The 16,427-nt window shown below is 44.5% G+C and overlaps 1 protein-coding gene across 1 annotated transcript in view; it reads left to right on the top strand.

Annotated features, from left to right (window-relative positions):
• Positions 1-16,427, top strand: part of FNDC1 (fibronectin type III domain containing 1) — a gene marked incomplete at its 5' end in the record, with an annotated part of 104,833 nt that overhangs the window by 27,176 nt on the left and 61,230 nt on the right. Inside the window, 3 exons of the mRNA XM_080806910.1 lie at positions 1,173-1,367; positions 3,688-3,774; positions 4,222-4,290. Coding sequence (XP_080663036.1) covers positions 1,173-1,367; positions 3,688-3,774; positions 4,222-4,290 — 351 coding nt within the window. The remainder of the gene's footprint in view (positions 1-1,172; positions 1,368-3,687; positions 3,775-4,221; positions 4,291-16,427) is intronic.

Here is a 16,427-nt window from a genome sequence, read left to right as displayed (position 1 = left end):
GGAGTCTGACAACATGCTTTTGTCTCCAAAATAGGCACTCTTTCTTTACTGCTTTGAAATCATCAGGTTCATTCTCTTCTTTTCCATTCCTTGGATTTCTTTGAGTGGGACCATATGAGTTCTCCTTTTCCATCAGGTTACTCCTGAGGTAGTGGGGCAATTTGGGGAGGGATGAGTGATGTATGCCAGCATCATCTGTGCTTATGGTGTTCAGAATTTTCATCCAGTATTAAAATCACATACTAACCAATCCATGTGTCATCACATGAAAAAATTCATTTTTTTTTCATGTTACTCAGTTTAAAGGTTTTCTGGGTATCTTAGATTACTTTTCTCTTTCCTGAGAGGTTCTTCCGTCATTGAATAAACAGTTTCAGATCCAGGTTTGCCTAAAATTTGTTTGACTGTTGTGTGAATGTTTAGCGTCTATTTATATTATGCGATGTTGCAGGATCTGTTACAATGTGAGCTGAGAGGTTTTGTTTGACAAAATGTTATGTTTCGTTTGGGTTATTTTTTAAAATCAAGAATACATTTATGGAACCTCATAACTGAAGATAAAAATGTAACTATGCTTCTTAATAACTTGTTTTTCTTCTTCTGGGACAAAACATGGAAACATTTAAATTAGTTCTATTCAGTTGAACCAGAGGTTTTCCTCCCTTTTAAGGTGTTGATGATCTTGGTTTTTTTTCTTTGTGGAAATGAATGCTTTGGATACAATGGATAGTCATCCTCATCATGACAATTTTATGTTGTTCTTTTTGGAGGTATTTTAAAGATCATCCAACTGTACCTTACAGAATACTAAGAGCTTATTTGATATATGAATGCCTCTGGAGAGTGTGTCAACTTATGAATTTGTTATTCCTGCACTAGCAAGGCAACATGATCAAGCCAGAGAATGCCTAGAGTTTGTTTTGATTTGTTTCACTTTTGTTTTAAATTTACCACCCACCATTATCCAAAACACATAAAAGTTTGTGGGTTTGATATGTTTGTTTTGCTCTCATACTATAACGATGTTCAATCATGATTATACTTAACGTCTTTAGGACCAGACAAATTAAAAGTCATTTGCTCTTTTGATAACAATATTAGAGAACATTGGGAAAAAATTCCTTTTCACAATCTGCCGTTCCCATAAGTTGATAGTTGCGCTGTTTGCATAGCTGACCACCCACTGAAGCCAAGGCATGTGAAACTGCTGTCCACTAAAATGGGCCTGAAAGTCACGTGGGACCCACCCAAAGATGCTACCAGTAGACCCGTGGAGCATTACAACATTGCCTATGGGAAGTCACTGAAAAGTCTTAAATACATCAAGGTGAATGCTGAGACGTACTCCTTCCTTATTGACGATGTGGGTAAGTGACACTCTGGTCTTGTTTCCAGTCAGAACTAACTGTACATCAACATTCTCAGTTCCCTTCTTAGGTAGGGCGGCTGTTTGTGAGACACAGTGTGGCCAGGCTCCAGGAAACTCATGGTTCTTTGAGAACAGGTAGCCAAGGTCATGAGGCTGTTGCTCAACCTTTGCTCAACCTCCCCGGACTTCCTCACTCTGCATTTTAACTCAAGTATTTCTGGATAGCTCTCCAAATGGATGCAGGAAACCAGTTTTTAGTTTCTGAATGTGATTTTGGAAAACATGTGGGTCCTTTGTTTGTTTCATAGAAACTTAACTACTTTGTAGCCTAATCTTGAGATTTCTAATTTATAAATCAATTAGAGATTACTCAAATAATATGTCCCTCTGAGGGTGTGTGTGATATGTCACACTTAGCCACATCTGGTTTGAAGATGCGACATCCCCCCCATTAAAGTTGATTCTGGAAGTCTGCGATATTTAAAAATTCTCCTAAATATATTGTTTTATTAGGCAGGCGTAGGTGGTTTTGAACTTAGGCTTTGAGCTGCTTCCTTGGGATCCTCTTTCATTTGCTTTTTTGATCCCATGAGCCTGAAACTCGCATTTATTCTACAGTCCAACCTCACGATGGGTTGTAAGGAAGTAACAGAAGTCAGCATCTCTGACAACCAGGTCTCCCTGTACCAGGTTACCATTTTCCTGCCTTTCTTTAGTGGATCAAAATCAACTTGTGGCTCCTCACATTCCTGGCCATAGTCTACACACTTTCTCCCTCTCCACCTCCTGCATATATAACATTATATATGTTAGGCTTTCTGAGTAACGGAGCAGAAAGTATATAGAACGAACATAAAGGGAGCTGGATTTCCTTCTTCGTGGTTCCAGCTAAATGAACATTTCTCTGAATATTTTCCACATCAGTATGACCCTACAAAGTCTGACAGTGAGGTTAAATGGAGATTCTGTTGGGCCAGAGGCATGAGCCGGGTCATCTTTGCTTGTTCAAACCTTAGGTTGTTATGATCACTGCAGAGAAGAAAAACATGCAGAAAGAGAGCCCTGGAACTTACTGAAAAACAAAGTGTCTCTCAAGTAACTCACTGATGAGTTAACAGGAATCAGAGACATGTGGATTAAATTTCTCTGAAATACGAATTACCTCAGAATGAAGAGAGAAAGTGCCTGGTGAAGCATGATTTTCCATGTGTCTGACCTTAGAGAGCAGTCCCCAGTTAGTCTGGTAGACCGGGCCAAACCTGAAATGCCACCAGGCCCTCCTGCAGTCAGACAGAGGTCTTACTGACCTGGAGCACAGCAGGGATGCTCGATGGCATTGCTGTGTCTCTCCTGTTGGGCCTCTGGCTTGAGAACCGAGGTTCCGTTATGGGAACACTTAACACCCTGAGAAATGTACAGATGCTTCTTGCCTTTGACACAACTAACCCTTATCTCTCCAACTGTCCGTCTGGGCAAATGCCTGCAAACTCTCATCTCTCCAAGGAATTGGCACCTTCATTTACCTTTCACAGTAATTCATCTTCAGGAAAACCAGCCTTACTGGAGTTTTCCTTTCTGCCGTTGCAAATTCAGGGCTCACTCACACGATAACGTGGCCTCTCGGTTTCTCTTCCCGTCCCACTGACTTCAGGAGCTCAGCCAAAGAGACCATGGCTATTTGAACTTGACCCCTAGATACAAGTCGAAATGAAGCCCAGTTATTTCAAGATTAGCATGTCCAAGTTTCCAGCAGCTGTTTCTCTAGGTCTTTGTTGAAATGGTCAAAGACAACGTGCAGACCTAGTAAAGAGAGTGTTTTATTATCATAAGGAGAGAATTTCATGAAGCTTTATGTATTGCAATGAAGATTTTCCGTGTGCTAAATTTTATGAGTTACCCTGACATTTTCTTTCTATGTGTTGGAGATTTCTGTTTGAAGCTTCCAGGGGGAGATATTACTTGCAGTTACTGACGCTGTAGGCTATAAAACACCTAGTTAGTGGATGGTGTCTTCTTATTTCCTACATTAATTTCACAGTTGCAAAAGCCGCTTCTGTTGACTGCTTATGCATCCAGGTTTATTAGACATGCCATGTACTTTGTACTAAATAAATTTTGTGTTCTTTGGGTTAGGTGTATTTTTGTTGCATGAGAGGAATATTAGTGATACTGATTAAAGAGAGAGAGAGAAAGCTGTAGTTAGACTCGTCACTTAATTTAGATTTTTATATTTGGTTATGTAAGGGAGACAGTTAGTGAATCAAACTGTCATTCTTGGAGATTTGAAATGGTGGCTTGATATAAACCATATGTTTCAGAGCCGGGGGTAGTGTACTTTGTGCTGGTTACTGCAGAAAACCACAATGGAGTGAGCCGTCCAGTTTACAGAGCTGAAAGCCCGCCTGGTAAGTCTTACCTAGAATTGGAGGCTGTATTTTTGTTTCTTAGATGGGGAGAAACATCCCCCTTTGCTTTCTCAGATCTATACAAATTTAGAATCTTTAAATTAGAGTTCCTGAGCAAGAATGACTTGTACAGCAAGTTGAAAGGTAGAAAACTAGGAGAGAGTTATTCCTTCTTTTAAAGTAATTTTAATGTAGGTTGTTAGTGGTTTGTCCTAAATTTTTTGAGTACTCATTAGAGTAAGCCATCTGCAAAAGACCAAAAAGATGTGCTGTCCAGAAAGCTTAGGTGCCTCTTTACTGATGTGGCCTGAGCGGATCCTTTTTTTTTTTTTTTTTTTTTTTGAGGACTGTTGAAAAGACCACTAAACATATATTAGGGCTGCACTGAAATGTGGAAAATCCGATCGTCCTCGTTTCTAACTATGAAGTTGCATTTTCCTCATTTAGGAGGTGAATGGATCCAGATTGATGGTTTTCCCATTAAGGGTCCAGGACCATTTAATGAAACCGTCACAGGTACTATGTCCTCCTTTGGTTCATGTCTTCACTGAAGCACCGTCTCGCAAGAAGGTTGTGCTTCTGTCACACACATTGCTTACCAACCTTCATGTAGTTCCCATCGCTAAACTAACACACATGGCACACGGTTTCGGTCAATCTGCTCTGCACCTGATGGCCCAGGCTCTAGCCCGCGTTTGCTCATTTTGCACTGTTCTTTTGTGTTCTGGTGTGGGGAATTGTCTGCGTCTACATCTGGGGATACTGTTGCACTGTTAACAGGCAAATATGGTCGTTGAGATGGCAGCCCTGGCCAAGATAAGGATGTTTACTGCTCTGTTACTTGCGGATGGCATAAATGAATGGAATCCACCAAGAAGTGGCTTTTATTGGCAAATGTATGACATCAAGTCTTTCTCTCTGTTCTTATGAGCGTGGGATATTTTGTGGTATGTCAGAGCACCTGCCTTCCATCTCGGCTCCATATTTGTATATATGTCTGTTTTATCATTTGGATGTTGATGTTGTCTAGTCATATTGTTTTGCTTGTTGGGAGAAGTGTTTTCATTTCTTGTATTTTTTGAATATATTTGATTAATGGTGAAAAAATAATGCAAATAAATGCAGTTATTTTGGAGTGTGGTTGGATAATATCCCAAAGGCAATATGGCCAGGACCTGTATTCTATTCTATGAACCACTTTTTTAAAGTCCATCGATCTGGTGTTGTTGTTGACAGGAAGGTGAGTACCTTGAAACCAATGACCCAAATCAACTTCTCAGGTCAGCTTTGATGGGTGTAGGCAGTTTCAAAGTCCCGTTTCCACAGAAAGGGGTTAGAAAAATGAAGCAACCTGAAAAGGAAGCTGGCTTTCAAGGAAAGGTGATATGCTTTTGTTCTAATATGTTGGACTTGTGGCGACCATGGGGTGTTGGAAGGGAGACATCTTGGAGGTGACTGGAGGCAGGGAGATGAAAGTTGGAAAAGAAAATTAAGGGGCGGGCATAGATTCCAGAGTCATGCTCTAGAGTGAGTGGAAGCCGAGAGAGAGTATGAGGATGACAGGAGGGATAAAAGCAAAGGGCTAAGATCAAAACTGAGAGAACGATGACAGTGAGGAGTAGCCGTGATGGTAGTACACCTAGGAAATGTGCAAAATAGGCAAGGGTATTTATTCCAAGATTGTCTAGCCTGAAGAGGCGTATGTAAACTTTTTACTGACAGATGTTCAGTGCCTTGTATTGGAATCTTGTATTTTAAATGACCATTTTATTTTTTATAATTTTTTCTGATAAAGTTTTCTGAATGACTGTGGTTTTAGAACAAGTAATTTTCTTTTGCTTTTTAAGTAATTAATTTCTGATGACTTCTTTAATAAAAACGTGTGTGTGCCTGTGTGTGTATGAGTGTCTCTGACCTTTCTGAGTGAGTGCTGGGTTACAGAAACACTGGAAATTGGGACCCACAGACAATCATGCTCCAACTCATTATTGGTTTTGCATACTGTGAAATCGTTTAACCTCTCTCTGTAGAAGACTTTGTATGCCCTAGTTGCCAAAGAGCACTCTTCTGTAATACATAATACTATATTTGTTTTACATTATGATAAAAAATATACTGGAAGAAATTGCTAGCTGAAACTATTTCCAGCATATGATATAAAGCAGAATCTTTTCTTTTAAAAAAAATGAATACCAGAATGCACAGACTTGGTTACAATGGTCCAGAAAAAAATTACATTTCACTGGTAGTAAAAATATTAAGAATAATTTATGAGAAATTATCAGTAAATGATCAGCATGTGTTTATGCCTTTTTTATAAGGCTTGGAAAATATGCTATGCTGCTGTTTGGAGGAATGGTTAAATAAATGACAATCCTATTAAACAAAGTAAGTATTTTGTGTTCCAGGTATCTTCATTTAAAGGAGGGGATTTGTCTTCAAAATGTAGTCATTGGCATTGGCTCCTGTGGGAAGGCCCCAGGGGTTCCCTTTAGTGCTTTGACTGGTAACATCTCACTTTCTTTGAGTGTTTTATTTGAAACCAGAGGAAAATCTATCCTTTCGCTTTGCTGGAAACAGTAGTTTCAGTTTGAATTCCAGAAGGCCTCTTTTTGAGGTGGAGACCTATCTTGACCTCATTGTCTTTCACTAATTGCTAGATTCATTCATTCAGTGTCATTGGCTTTCCAGGGGCAGGTCTGGATGCTATAGATACAATAGTGGGTAAGACAAACAAGGTTCGCCTTAATGAAGACTGGATTCTTGTGGGAAAGAAAGGCAATAAACATGTAAACAAAAAATAACCCACATAATCTGTATTTGCTTCTGAGGGCCACTATAACAAAATACCACAGAGGGTGGTGGCAACATCAGATGTTTATTTTCTCTCACAGTTCCAGAGTCTGAAAGTCCAAGATCAAGGTGTCAGCAGGTTTGATTTCCCATGGGGCCTTTCTTCGGCTTGGCTTTCCTCTGTGAGCACACATTCTTGGTGTCTTAAGACACCTTAAAAGGACACCAGCCAGTTGGGAGTAGGGCCCATCCCAATGGCCTCATTGTAACTTAATCGCCTCCTAAAAGGTTCAGTCTCCAAAGACAGTTACTTCCTGGGATAATTCGGAGTCAAGACTTCAACATATGACTTTGTGGTGGCGACACAATTCAGCCTGTAGCAGAATCATAAATTCTTTGAAAAATGAACAACAGTGAGATATAGACTAAGCCAGGTTGGGGAGGTGCTAAGATGGTGGCATGTTGCTGAGATGGTATGGGGACCACTGGCCAGTGGGAGCATGAAGAGGAGGAAGAACAAGGCAGGTCAACTCGAATGATTCTTAGACTAGTCACTAGTCCAAATCTGAAAGCCCTCAGGACTCAGAAAGTAGGAGGACTAAGCAGAACTGCAACTCTGACAGAAGTTTTGGCTTGGGCTTTGGATAGCTCATGTTGTATCTTTTAGTTAGAAAGTTTTCTTTGTATTTCAATGTGAAATCCCTCATGTTGAGATACAAACCCATATCCCTTTGTTTTGTCCCCTGGGAAGAAAGGTCCCAAGTCCCTTCAGATATTGCAATCTTATTATTTGCCTTCTCTGCAGACTTCTTTTCTGAAGTTGTCTTAGCTTTTCATTTCTGTTACCGGATTTTGGGTCACCTGGTCTGTGCCAAGACAGACACTGGGGTCAGGACAAGACCACAGTCCAGCTCTGCTTCCAACCAACCCAGGGACTTGGCGCACAGGTCATTCAGCTTTCAGCAGACTCTTCATCTGGAAAATTTTAGTTCTCAATAGGATCATGTGTATTTATAATAAGGTGATGGCTTTCTAAAAATCTAGTTGTTTATGGTGTCCTTAAGCTGTGGCGCCCAAACTAGACATAATACTGAGATAAAAGTCTGATTTCTGCCTCATATTTTCTTACATTATATTTCAGTCCATGAAGTTTGCTCGTTTTTTAAACAAATTATAGCTCCGACTTGAGTTCACCGTTCTCCTTGGCCATTTTCAACCAGTACCAGCATAACTGTGCCCAGCCATTCTCTGACCTCCATGCTGCTCCCCAAATATGAAGAGCAAGTTAGTGCTTGGCTCCTAATGGCCTGTCCACAGGGGCATCCTCCATGGTGGTGGCCCGTGTGACATCTTCACCTCGTGGTGTCCGGCTGCTACCACCCGCTGCCTGTGGTAGAGTTGCTCCTCTCCACAGTCATCTCACTTTTTCAACTCTCTCACTCCCCTGAGCTCCCTTTTGGACCTACTCAGGCTTTGGGTCCATAGACCCTTCCCATTTCCACAGTTCAGAGCTGTCTCCTGGATCATTTCTTGTCTTTTCTGGTCCTGCTCATGACAGCTTGGCAGCTCCCCTGACCCTGGGACAGCCTTAGCGGCCTGTTAGTCCCCATACTAGGGCCTCTACTCCCTGACTTCCCTCTTGCATGTGAAATTCTGAGTCTTGTGGGAGAATCAAAGAGCTAAGCTGATCTGTACATTTGTGACTCCTTGCAGCTGGTCTGCTAACTCCACCTGGGTCCTCAGCACTGTTTGGCAATTGTTCTCTGTGTCCTTACTAAGGTTACTTCCTTTCTTCTATGGGTTGTCAGGTCTAAAATATTGCCACTTTGCTCAGTCTCCTTCCTCCTTCTCTCCTCTTGCTTCTGGCCTTGCTTTCTGCCTCCCTTTGAAATAAAGGTCATCAGCGTCACACCACTCCTCTTCTTTCTCATGATTTCCAAACTCTCATCTCCCTTCCCTCCTCTTGGCTCTGAGGGGAACTGCTGTCCCCACGACTCCTCAAGACTGACTTCATATATGTGAAGCTGCTTTGCACACGTGATCAGACCTAAGGGTAAGCCTAGGTTCGGGTCCATCATGGAGCTCCACTAGTCTCCTCGGTGCCTGCCTCAAAAGGCTGATACCTGCTGTTGAACAGGTGTTGAATTATTTAACATGGAAATGATGAAACTAAGAAACCATGTAAACCACAGTTTGGCATCTTTATTCCTTCCCTGGCATTCCTTTTATTAGGAAATAACTATGGTCATGTGAGAAATGGGTATTTCATAATCTAAAATTATGAATTCTTGCCTTTCCTATCAATAGTTCATCAGAACGAGCACTGACCTTCAGGTGTATCTTCTTGCCAGTTTATTTAAATGTGACTGATGTGGAGGGTGGAAATTCTACTCATAGTGTCCTGCTATGGGCCCTTTCCTGACCTGTTGATTTCAGAGCATAGTCACCACCAGGCTATACTTCCCACCCTGTCCACTCCTTCATGGCTGGCCCGGCTGCAGTTCCAGCATATTCCTGGATCCAGATTCCTCAGCTGTGAAATGCTGGGTCTTGTTGGAAATTCTAGTCTCCTTCCTAAGAACCATCTCAGGTTCTAAGTTTTATTCTAAAGTTCTAGGGTTCCTTTCAGCTTGGAAATTTTGTGAATTTAGGACATGAAGTGTATTGATTCCGCCACATTTATTGGGTGGTTTTAAACTTTGCAAGCAATTGGGAACCATTTGTATTACTGAGAAATGACTCTGTGCCTTTTTCTCCACGCCTTTGACTGTTTTGGGTCAGCAAAACATCATATTACTAAAGGGAGAAATGCTTTAATTGCAGTTCCTAGGTGTTGAATTTGTGCCTGAGCACACGGAGGTGCACAGAATAAAGAATTGTCTCCAGTGATCCACCGGACACACGTATCCCAAGGGCCCCGTTGTTTGTACCAACTACTCCCCTTTCTCTGTGTGTGATGGCATGGCAGACTGCCACCATATGAGCCAGGAAGAAGGCCCCGTTAACATATTTAGACTGTGGGCGTCACTCTGGGTAAAAGGTGCCGGTGTAGCACACCAGTGGGCATTTGCACACAGTGCTGCTCCCTTCGGGACTCAATCCCATAATGTTGGAGCCAGGCCAGGGGCTGCTGTGTGCCAGACTTGTGCTTAAAGTGTACCCCAGTCCAGAATTTTTAAAGTAACTATGATCAGATGGTCCTATTTTCTCACGCTAGTTTCAATTAACGCCCTGGCCCACAGGGAATTGGTAATGTCTATGGCCTGATTTTCTCAGTAGCTTTCTCATACAATCATGAGTTTTATTAAGTGCAGTTTATAGGGCAAAAATCAGTTTCTGCTCCCCAGCCTGGATGGTGAGCTGCCTCAATGGTAGGGTTCTTTGATTTACTCATCTTTGTATCTCCAGGGCCTGGGTCAAGCACACAGTAGGTGCTCCATAAATGCTTGCTAAACAGAAGTGCATTTGGAGGCTGCTTCCACTCAGTGTCTGCGCCTCGGGAGAGGAGATGAGCAGTGACAAGTCTAGGCTAGGACAGTGCAAGATGCAGAGGGGGGTGTCAGAAGGTCAGGGTCACCCCTGGCTAATTCAGCCACTGCTGCTGGGGGTGGTCCTGGGCAGGGCAGAGTGTTGGCCACAGAGGGGTGCTGCCATGAATCAGAGATCCTAATTCTGGCCTTCAGTGTCTTGGAATGACATGGAGTACATTTGTGGATTGGAATTCCACGAGGTGGCTGGTCTGTGAAGACGAGGTGTGTATACAGCAGGATCCATCTGCTGTGGGGATACCCCTTCTTCCTGGGGCCTCCCATCTTATCAGAGTGCCTCCTTCAAAGTCGCCTCTCCCATTAGAGTGTAGACTTCCCCAGCTTTCAAGCCCATTCTTCAACAATGAAAGTGTAGGCAGTGGAATCTTGTTTGCAGAGCTATGTAACGTCTCCCATTAGAATGTTCTTGGGCCAGAACAAAGGCCTCAGGGGTTCCAGCCCCCACAGAAATGCCCGGAAGGGAATCAGGAGCTGTCGCGGACTGGAGAGACTTCCCCCGGCATACCGTGCGTTTCCTCCACATCGATGAATGTGAGTACGTGCTCACAGATTTTCCCATCAGTGGGTGCCTAGGAAGCTGGCGACCAGGAGTGAGGCTGTTTCCCTGGGTGAGGGGCGGGTGCTCTCTTCAGAGGCTGATGAGTGGCTCCTCCCAGAGGGCAGGGCAGGGCCTGAACGCTGGGGAGATGAGCTGTCCCCACATGTGTGGCCTTCATGTCCTGCACTCATTAATATACCTAATGCTTCTGATGAGGTCAGCATCTTGGGGGCCAGCTGCCACTGTCTGATGGCAGACCCATCGCGGGCTTTTCTTTTCATGTCCGAGTGAAGAAGAGGTCAGGCATGTCCCTTGTGAGGTCACTGAAGGGGGATGTGGTCCTTATATAGAAACCCTGCAAATGCAGGTATTAGACCTGAAAGAAAGCCCTTCTCTTTGAACTTACCAGCCTGTTCATATATCATAACCGGGTCTTCCATTTGCAAAGGGCATGTTGGGTCACAGTAAAAAGTTGAATTAATCAGCAGCCACTCAACAGAAACAAGGTCTTTCATTTCCAGAAAACAAGTGCATTGCTTACTGACCTGCTCCCGAATGAAAGCAAGGCAGAAGAGCTTTAGGCTAAAACAAACAAACCGAACCAAACAAACCTTGGAACAGAGACAATTTTCCTCAGCATATTTCCCACTCCTTCATCTTGGCTTCCATAGTCTAGGAGGCTGACCCCATGTTACACTGCAGGGTGAAGAAATGCCAGATGTCTGAATTTCAGCTGCTGAGGAGATCAAGAATGGGCTGTTGCTCCCCTTGCTTTCCGTGGCCCTCATGGGTCCTCAGGAAGAGCTTCTGGAGGCAACACTACCCCCAGAGGGTTCTAGAGCAGATGCTTCCTGTGACAGCCCCTGCCCATCTCCAATGGAGGAGACCTTCACAGGGGAAGAAGCTCCCTGATCCCCTCATGCTGGGTCCATGGGGCTGGGCCAGGGCTGGGCTCCCTGCAAGCTCCTGTCACAGATGGCTGAGGACATCTGTGGCTGGTATCGTCCTTCCAGGCTTAGAGATGAGTTGCTGTCCTGAGTGGGAAGCAGACCCTCGCTCTGCCTGTACAGTAAGATGGTCAGCTTAGTGTAGGGAGAGATGCCTCTCAAAAGGCTTAAGATCTGTAAGAACTGAGGGATGTGTCCATGAAAGTAGTTGCTGAACCTCTTCATTCTCACGCCTGGGGCAGGACTTCACAGCCAACTTGTGCAGAACCCCATCTTGGGTGACCTGGCATTTTGCAGCCCTAGTGCTGTGGGGTGACATTGCCAGCATGAAGTCATTTTTACTGATATTCATAGCACTGCTGGGGTCAAAGTCAGCCACGGATGGACACTTTGGATGCCAGCCTGAAGCTGCTCATGTACCAGTGGTTCTTGCGGCTTCACAGACTGGGCTTCTCAGAACCTGGGAGGAGGCCACCCTGCCAGGAGTCCGTGAGGCACAGGAGACACTGGCCACGTCCCCAGGAAGTGCTTTCTGGATGATCTTTCAAAATGTTACTTTCTACTTTAAAATGAACACCAAGATATTAGAGTAGTCTGCAAAACTGAAGTGGGATTTTGAGAAAAAGATTATCAATACATTGCCTTGCGCCAGGCTTCTGGGATTCCACCATCTTCTTTGCTGTTAAATGAACTTCAGGGAAGAGTTTGAGGAGCTCTGCTAAGTGATACAGGGATTCCACAATCTTGTGAAACAGAGAGCAGACAAGACAAAATGACCTCTGTGGATAGGTTCCAGGATGGCTTACAGTATTTGCTTTGTTTCTGAGACAGTCCTCTGGATTTTGACGGTCACCCTTTAGGCACAAGTGCTGGCAGCCTCACACCAGCCTGTGGAGTTGGCCTCTGACTACACTGTCCTTTCTCTACTTCATGCCGAGTAGGATGCCCTGTGGCTCTTCATCTAGTGACAGTCTGGGTGTCCATGCATGATCCCAGGAGGGAGGAGTCTATGAAGAACTGGACAGGTCCCGGGGCAGGAGGAAGCTTGACCTAAGACACTTAGGTTGGCTTGTTTGTTTTAAGAATTAGTGTCTGATGTTTTAGAAAGGCTCTTTGGGCTTCCACAATCCATAACCTTATTAGTCATTGGCAGTGGTGTGTTCAGGGGAGATCAAGGTTGTTTTTCTTTCTTTTCTCCTCTTCTTCTTTTTTTTTTTCTTTCAAGATCTTCTGTCCTCTCCCAAACCCTGGAAAGACAGTGAGGATGTACTACCTCTAGTTGTGGTCTTAAGGCTGCTGTTTTAGTATCTCTGAGGGTGGAGAGATGTGTATAAGTTGCAAAACTTTTCTCCCTCATGTCCCAACTGCTTCCCAGGATGAGTCAGGCAGGCAGACTATCAGTGTGGCTGGCCAGGTGCTGGGCTTTTCATTGCATGGTGTTTCCCAGAGCGCTGAAATGTACAAATGTCAAGAGACTCATGTGATGAGTGGCTCCTGATGGAGCAGATGGACTGACTTCCCTTAAGAGCAGCGAGGTCTTGGGGACAATGTTGGCATTTTCTGTAAGGGGTATACTCGTGGCATGGAGGTTATGGACAGTGATTCCTGGAGCAGCAGACCAGATCCTTTACCCCGAGGTGTCTGTGAGGCACCAAGGGGGACCTTCTCCCAGGGCAGGCACCATGCTTATGCCACAGTGTGGCTGCTGGTGACACCAACTCTGTAGCCACTAAGAGTTTCTGAACAAGAGGGAAGTGGAGACAAGGAAGGCTACAGATCCAACAGACTGCAGTTCCAGCCCAGTTTCCTGACGCTGCTGTCTGGCTTTGAAATTCCCCCTTAAGCATCCTCAGCCTCACTTTGTAAACAGGGCATTATTGGGTGATGGTGACGACGTTTGTCAAATGCCTTCTACCTGGTAGGGAGCCAATAACTTATGAAGGTTGGTGACATAGTGACAGTCACTATTCTAAAATAAAGAAATAAGATACCCTTTCTCCTTATTGTTAAATAGCTAGGCCTATCCAAATATCATACAAAAACCCAGTAGTCAGGGGCGCCTGGGTGGCTCAGTGGGTTGGGGCCGCTGCCTTCGGCTCAGGTCGTGATCCCAGCGTCCTGGGATCGAGCCCCACATCGGGCTCTCTGCTCAGCAGGGAGCCTGCTTCCTCCCTTCTCTCTCTGCCTGCCTCTCTGCCTACTTGTGATCTGTCTGTCAAATAAATAAATAAAATCTTAAAAAAAAAAAACCCAGTAGTCAGATTATTGAGGATGTTTTTTGGAAAAGAAAACAAAATCATTCAAAAGACTTCAGTTTAAGTGTTGCTTATGTTGGTGTGGAAGGAGAGTTTCGTGAAACATTCAGAAGTGTCTCGAGATGACGGGTCAGAACTCTCTCAGGAAGGAGCCCCTGGCAGACGTCACTCAATGCCGGGGCTGGGTCTATGTCAGTGGCAGAGAATCCATACTCTGAGTGGGGACAGCAAAGCCCACGTCCTGTCTCTGGTCTGGCTGTCCACAGTTGATCTGCACCCCCTCTAATGCATCTTCCCTCCCCTTTTCCTGCCCTCCCTCCTCTTCTTTATGCTTATTTATCAAAAGTACACATAAGCTGGGGCCCTGGGTGACTCAGTCAGTTAAGTGTCTGCCTTTTGCTCAGGTCACGATTCCAGGAACCTGGCATAGAGTCCCTCACTGGGCTCCCTGCTCGGTGGAGAGCCTGCTTCTCCCTCTGCCTCTGCTGCTCCCCCTGCTGTGCTCTCTTGTTCTCTCTGTCAAATAAATAAATTCTTTTTTAAAAAAGTTCTGGAACACTGAAAAGAAATTTTAAAAATAAATATATATATATTTTTTAATAAAAAGTACACAGAAGCTTTGGACTCCCACCTGGCTCTGATAGAGGTGGAGGCTGGGGTGTGTTTTCATAAGCCCTGCAGGTGAGTCTGATGCACACTGCGGTGTGAGGGTCACTGCACTGGCCTCATAAGTTAGACCCTTTCCTGCTGTACAGACTGGTGCCCCTGCTGCCCTTGGGGTCTGATGTTTGGGGATTTGGAGGAAGGTGCTGGGGGCAGAGGACTGGTGAGCGGACAGCCGGAGAACACATAGGCCAGCCCTTTCAGGCCATGAAGAGGAGGATCGGGACTATCTATCTCTGTGAAGCTGGGCGGTCAGTGAAGTAGGGTGCCAGGTTGCTCAGTGGAGCTGTGTGCTGAGTGATGGTGGATGTTCTGCAGGAAAATGAGGACGTCCCGTTACCTGAGACCAGGCTGAGGAAAGTGGTCACTGGACAGCAGTGGTCATGGACTCTTTTATGCCAACCAAGAGCAGGGACTTGCTCGGAGTAACTGATAATTGTTAGATGTTGATGAAGAATAGCACTGCCAGTTTATGGTGCAGAGAAAGGGGGCTGGACTGGACCACCTCATAGCTGAGAGGGTTTTCAGTGTGAAGAGTCTTTGACAATAGTGCTTTCTTCTGCTTATGTCTGGTTCTTTGAGACATATCTTTTTTTGTGCCGCCTGTGTACAGAGCATCACCGTAAGCTCTATGGTCCAGCCATGGCTCACGTTCTGGAGGGGGTGGCTCACCCATCCAGGGAATCTGACAAATAAGGGATTTCATCTTTATCACAGTCGCAAACACATCAAGCAATTAATGCGTGCTTAATGGAAGCCAGGTACAGCTTTAAATGCCTTATATGGATTATCTTACAAAACTCCGTATGCTGTCTATACTTCACAGAAGAGGAAACTGAGCTTCAGTGAAGGTTCTCAAAGTCACCCAGCCTGGGAGTACCAGACTCGGATTCAGACCCTGACCTCAGTGCCTGTGGAAGCCGAATGCAGAAGCAACCACGTTCAGCCAGTGCTGGAGTGTAGATGGGCACAGCAGCATGTTGATCCTTTGATTTTTTTATTTTTTTTCTTCGTGAAAAGAACCGATTTTGACTCTGTATAACTTCAGAATATTTGCAAATTTTCGTAGCTGGCAGGAGAGATCAGCAGAGATGTTCTAATCCTGTCTGGCTTTCTGGAGTCTGCTATAATCCCGGTGGTAATTGTCACACCCAGCTGCCCTGCCAAGGAGACAGTGTGTAATTAAGTGTTGTGGGTCTTCTGTGATTGACCCGTTCTGAGTAATCTACCTGATTCTGCTGTTCCAAGAGCAGTGGAGGCGGGACTGTATCCTGCCAAGTTTAAAATACACTCTGCGCTGGTCGGTGTGAATGTGGTCACTCATGGCAATTGTGACTTCCTGTTTTCATGATAGAAGACTTAAGGGAGATTTATCAGAAAAACTTCATGGGGCTTAGAGAAAATACTAAAATAATTTCATGGCAAGTGAATTTGAACCATATGGGTAGGTTTTTTTTTTTTTTTTAATGTGTGCATCAGCTTAAAAGAAGATTACCAGATGACCTATAAAAGATCTTTAGAAAATGGTTGATGGTATGTATCCCAGAATATTAAAGAAAAGAAAATTTCAAAATACTTGAAAAAAAATTACAGTTGGCTTTCCTAAAACCAAGGTTTGGAAGATGGGGGACTGGGTTGAGGGGGCCATTTTCACCTTACTCTGTGGTTTGCAGAGTCAGTGACCTCTGTGTATGGTGGGAGGAGATCTCAGGACAGTCTTTGGTGAGAGGCCTTCTCTTACTCATTTGCTACCTGCTGTGTGTACCGTCTGGTCCATTTAAGTGCGTGCCCGTGCCCACACACACACTCAATGCCTACTGTGCCAGGCATTATGCTCATGCCTTGAGGAGGGCCTGTCCAGTTCAGAACCCTGCTTCACATTCGTTGGCAGGAGAGGTTAGGTGGTTGG

This window comes from Martes martes, assembly GCF_963455335.1.
Source record: "Martes martes genome assembly, chromosome: 6".
Taxonomy (NCBI): Eukaryota; Metazoa; Chordata; class Mammalia; order Carnivora; family Mustelidae; genus Martes; species Martes martes.
The sequence above is the reverse complement of the archived record's forward strand: the minus strand, read 5'-3'. Positions and strand labels throughout refer to the sequence as shown.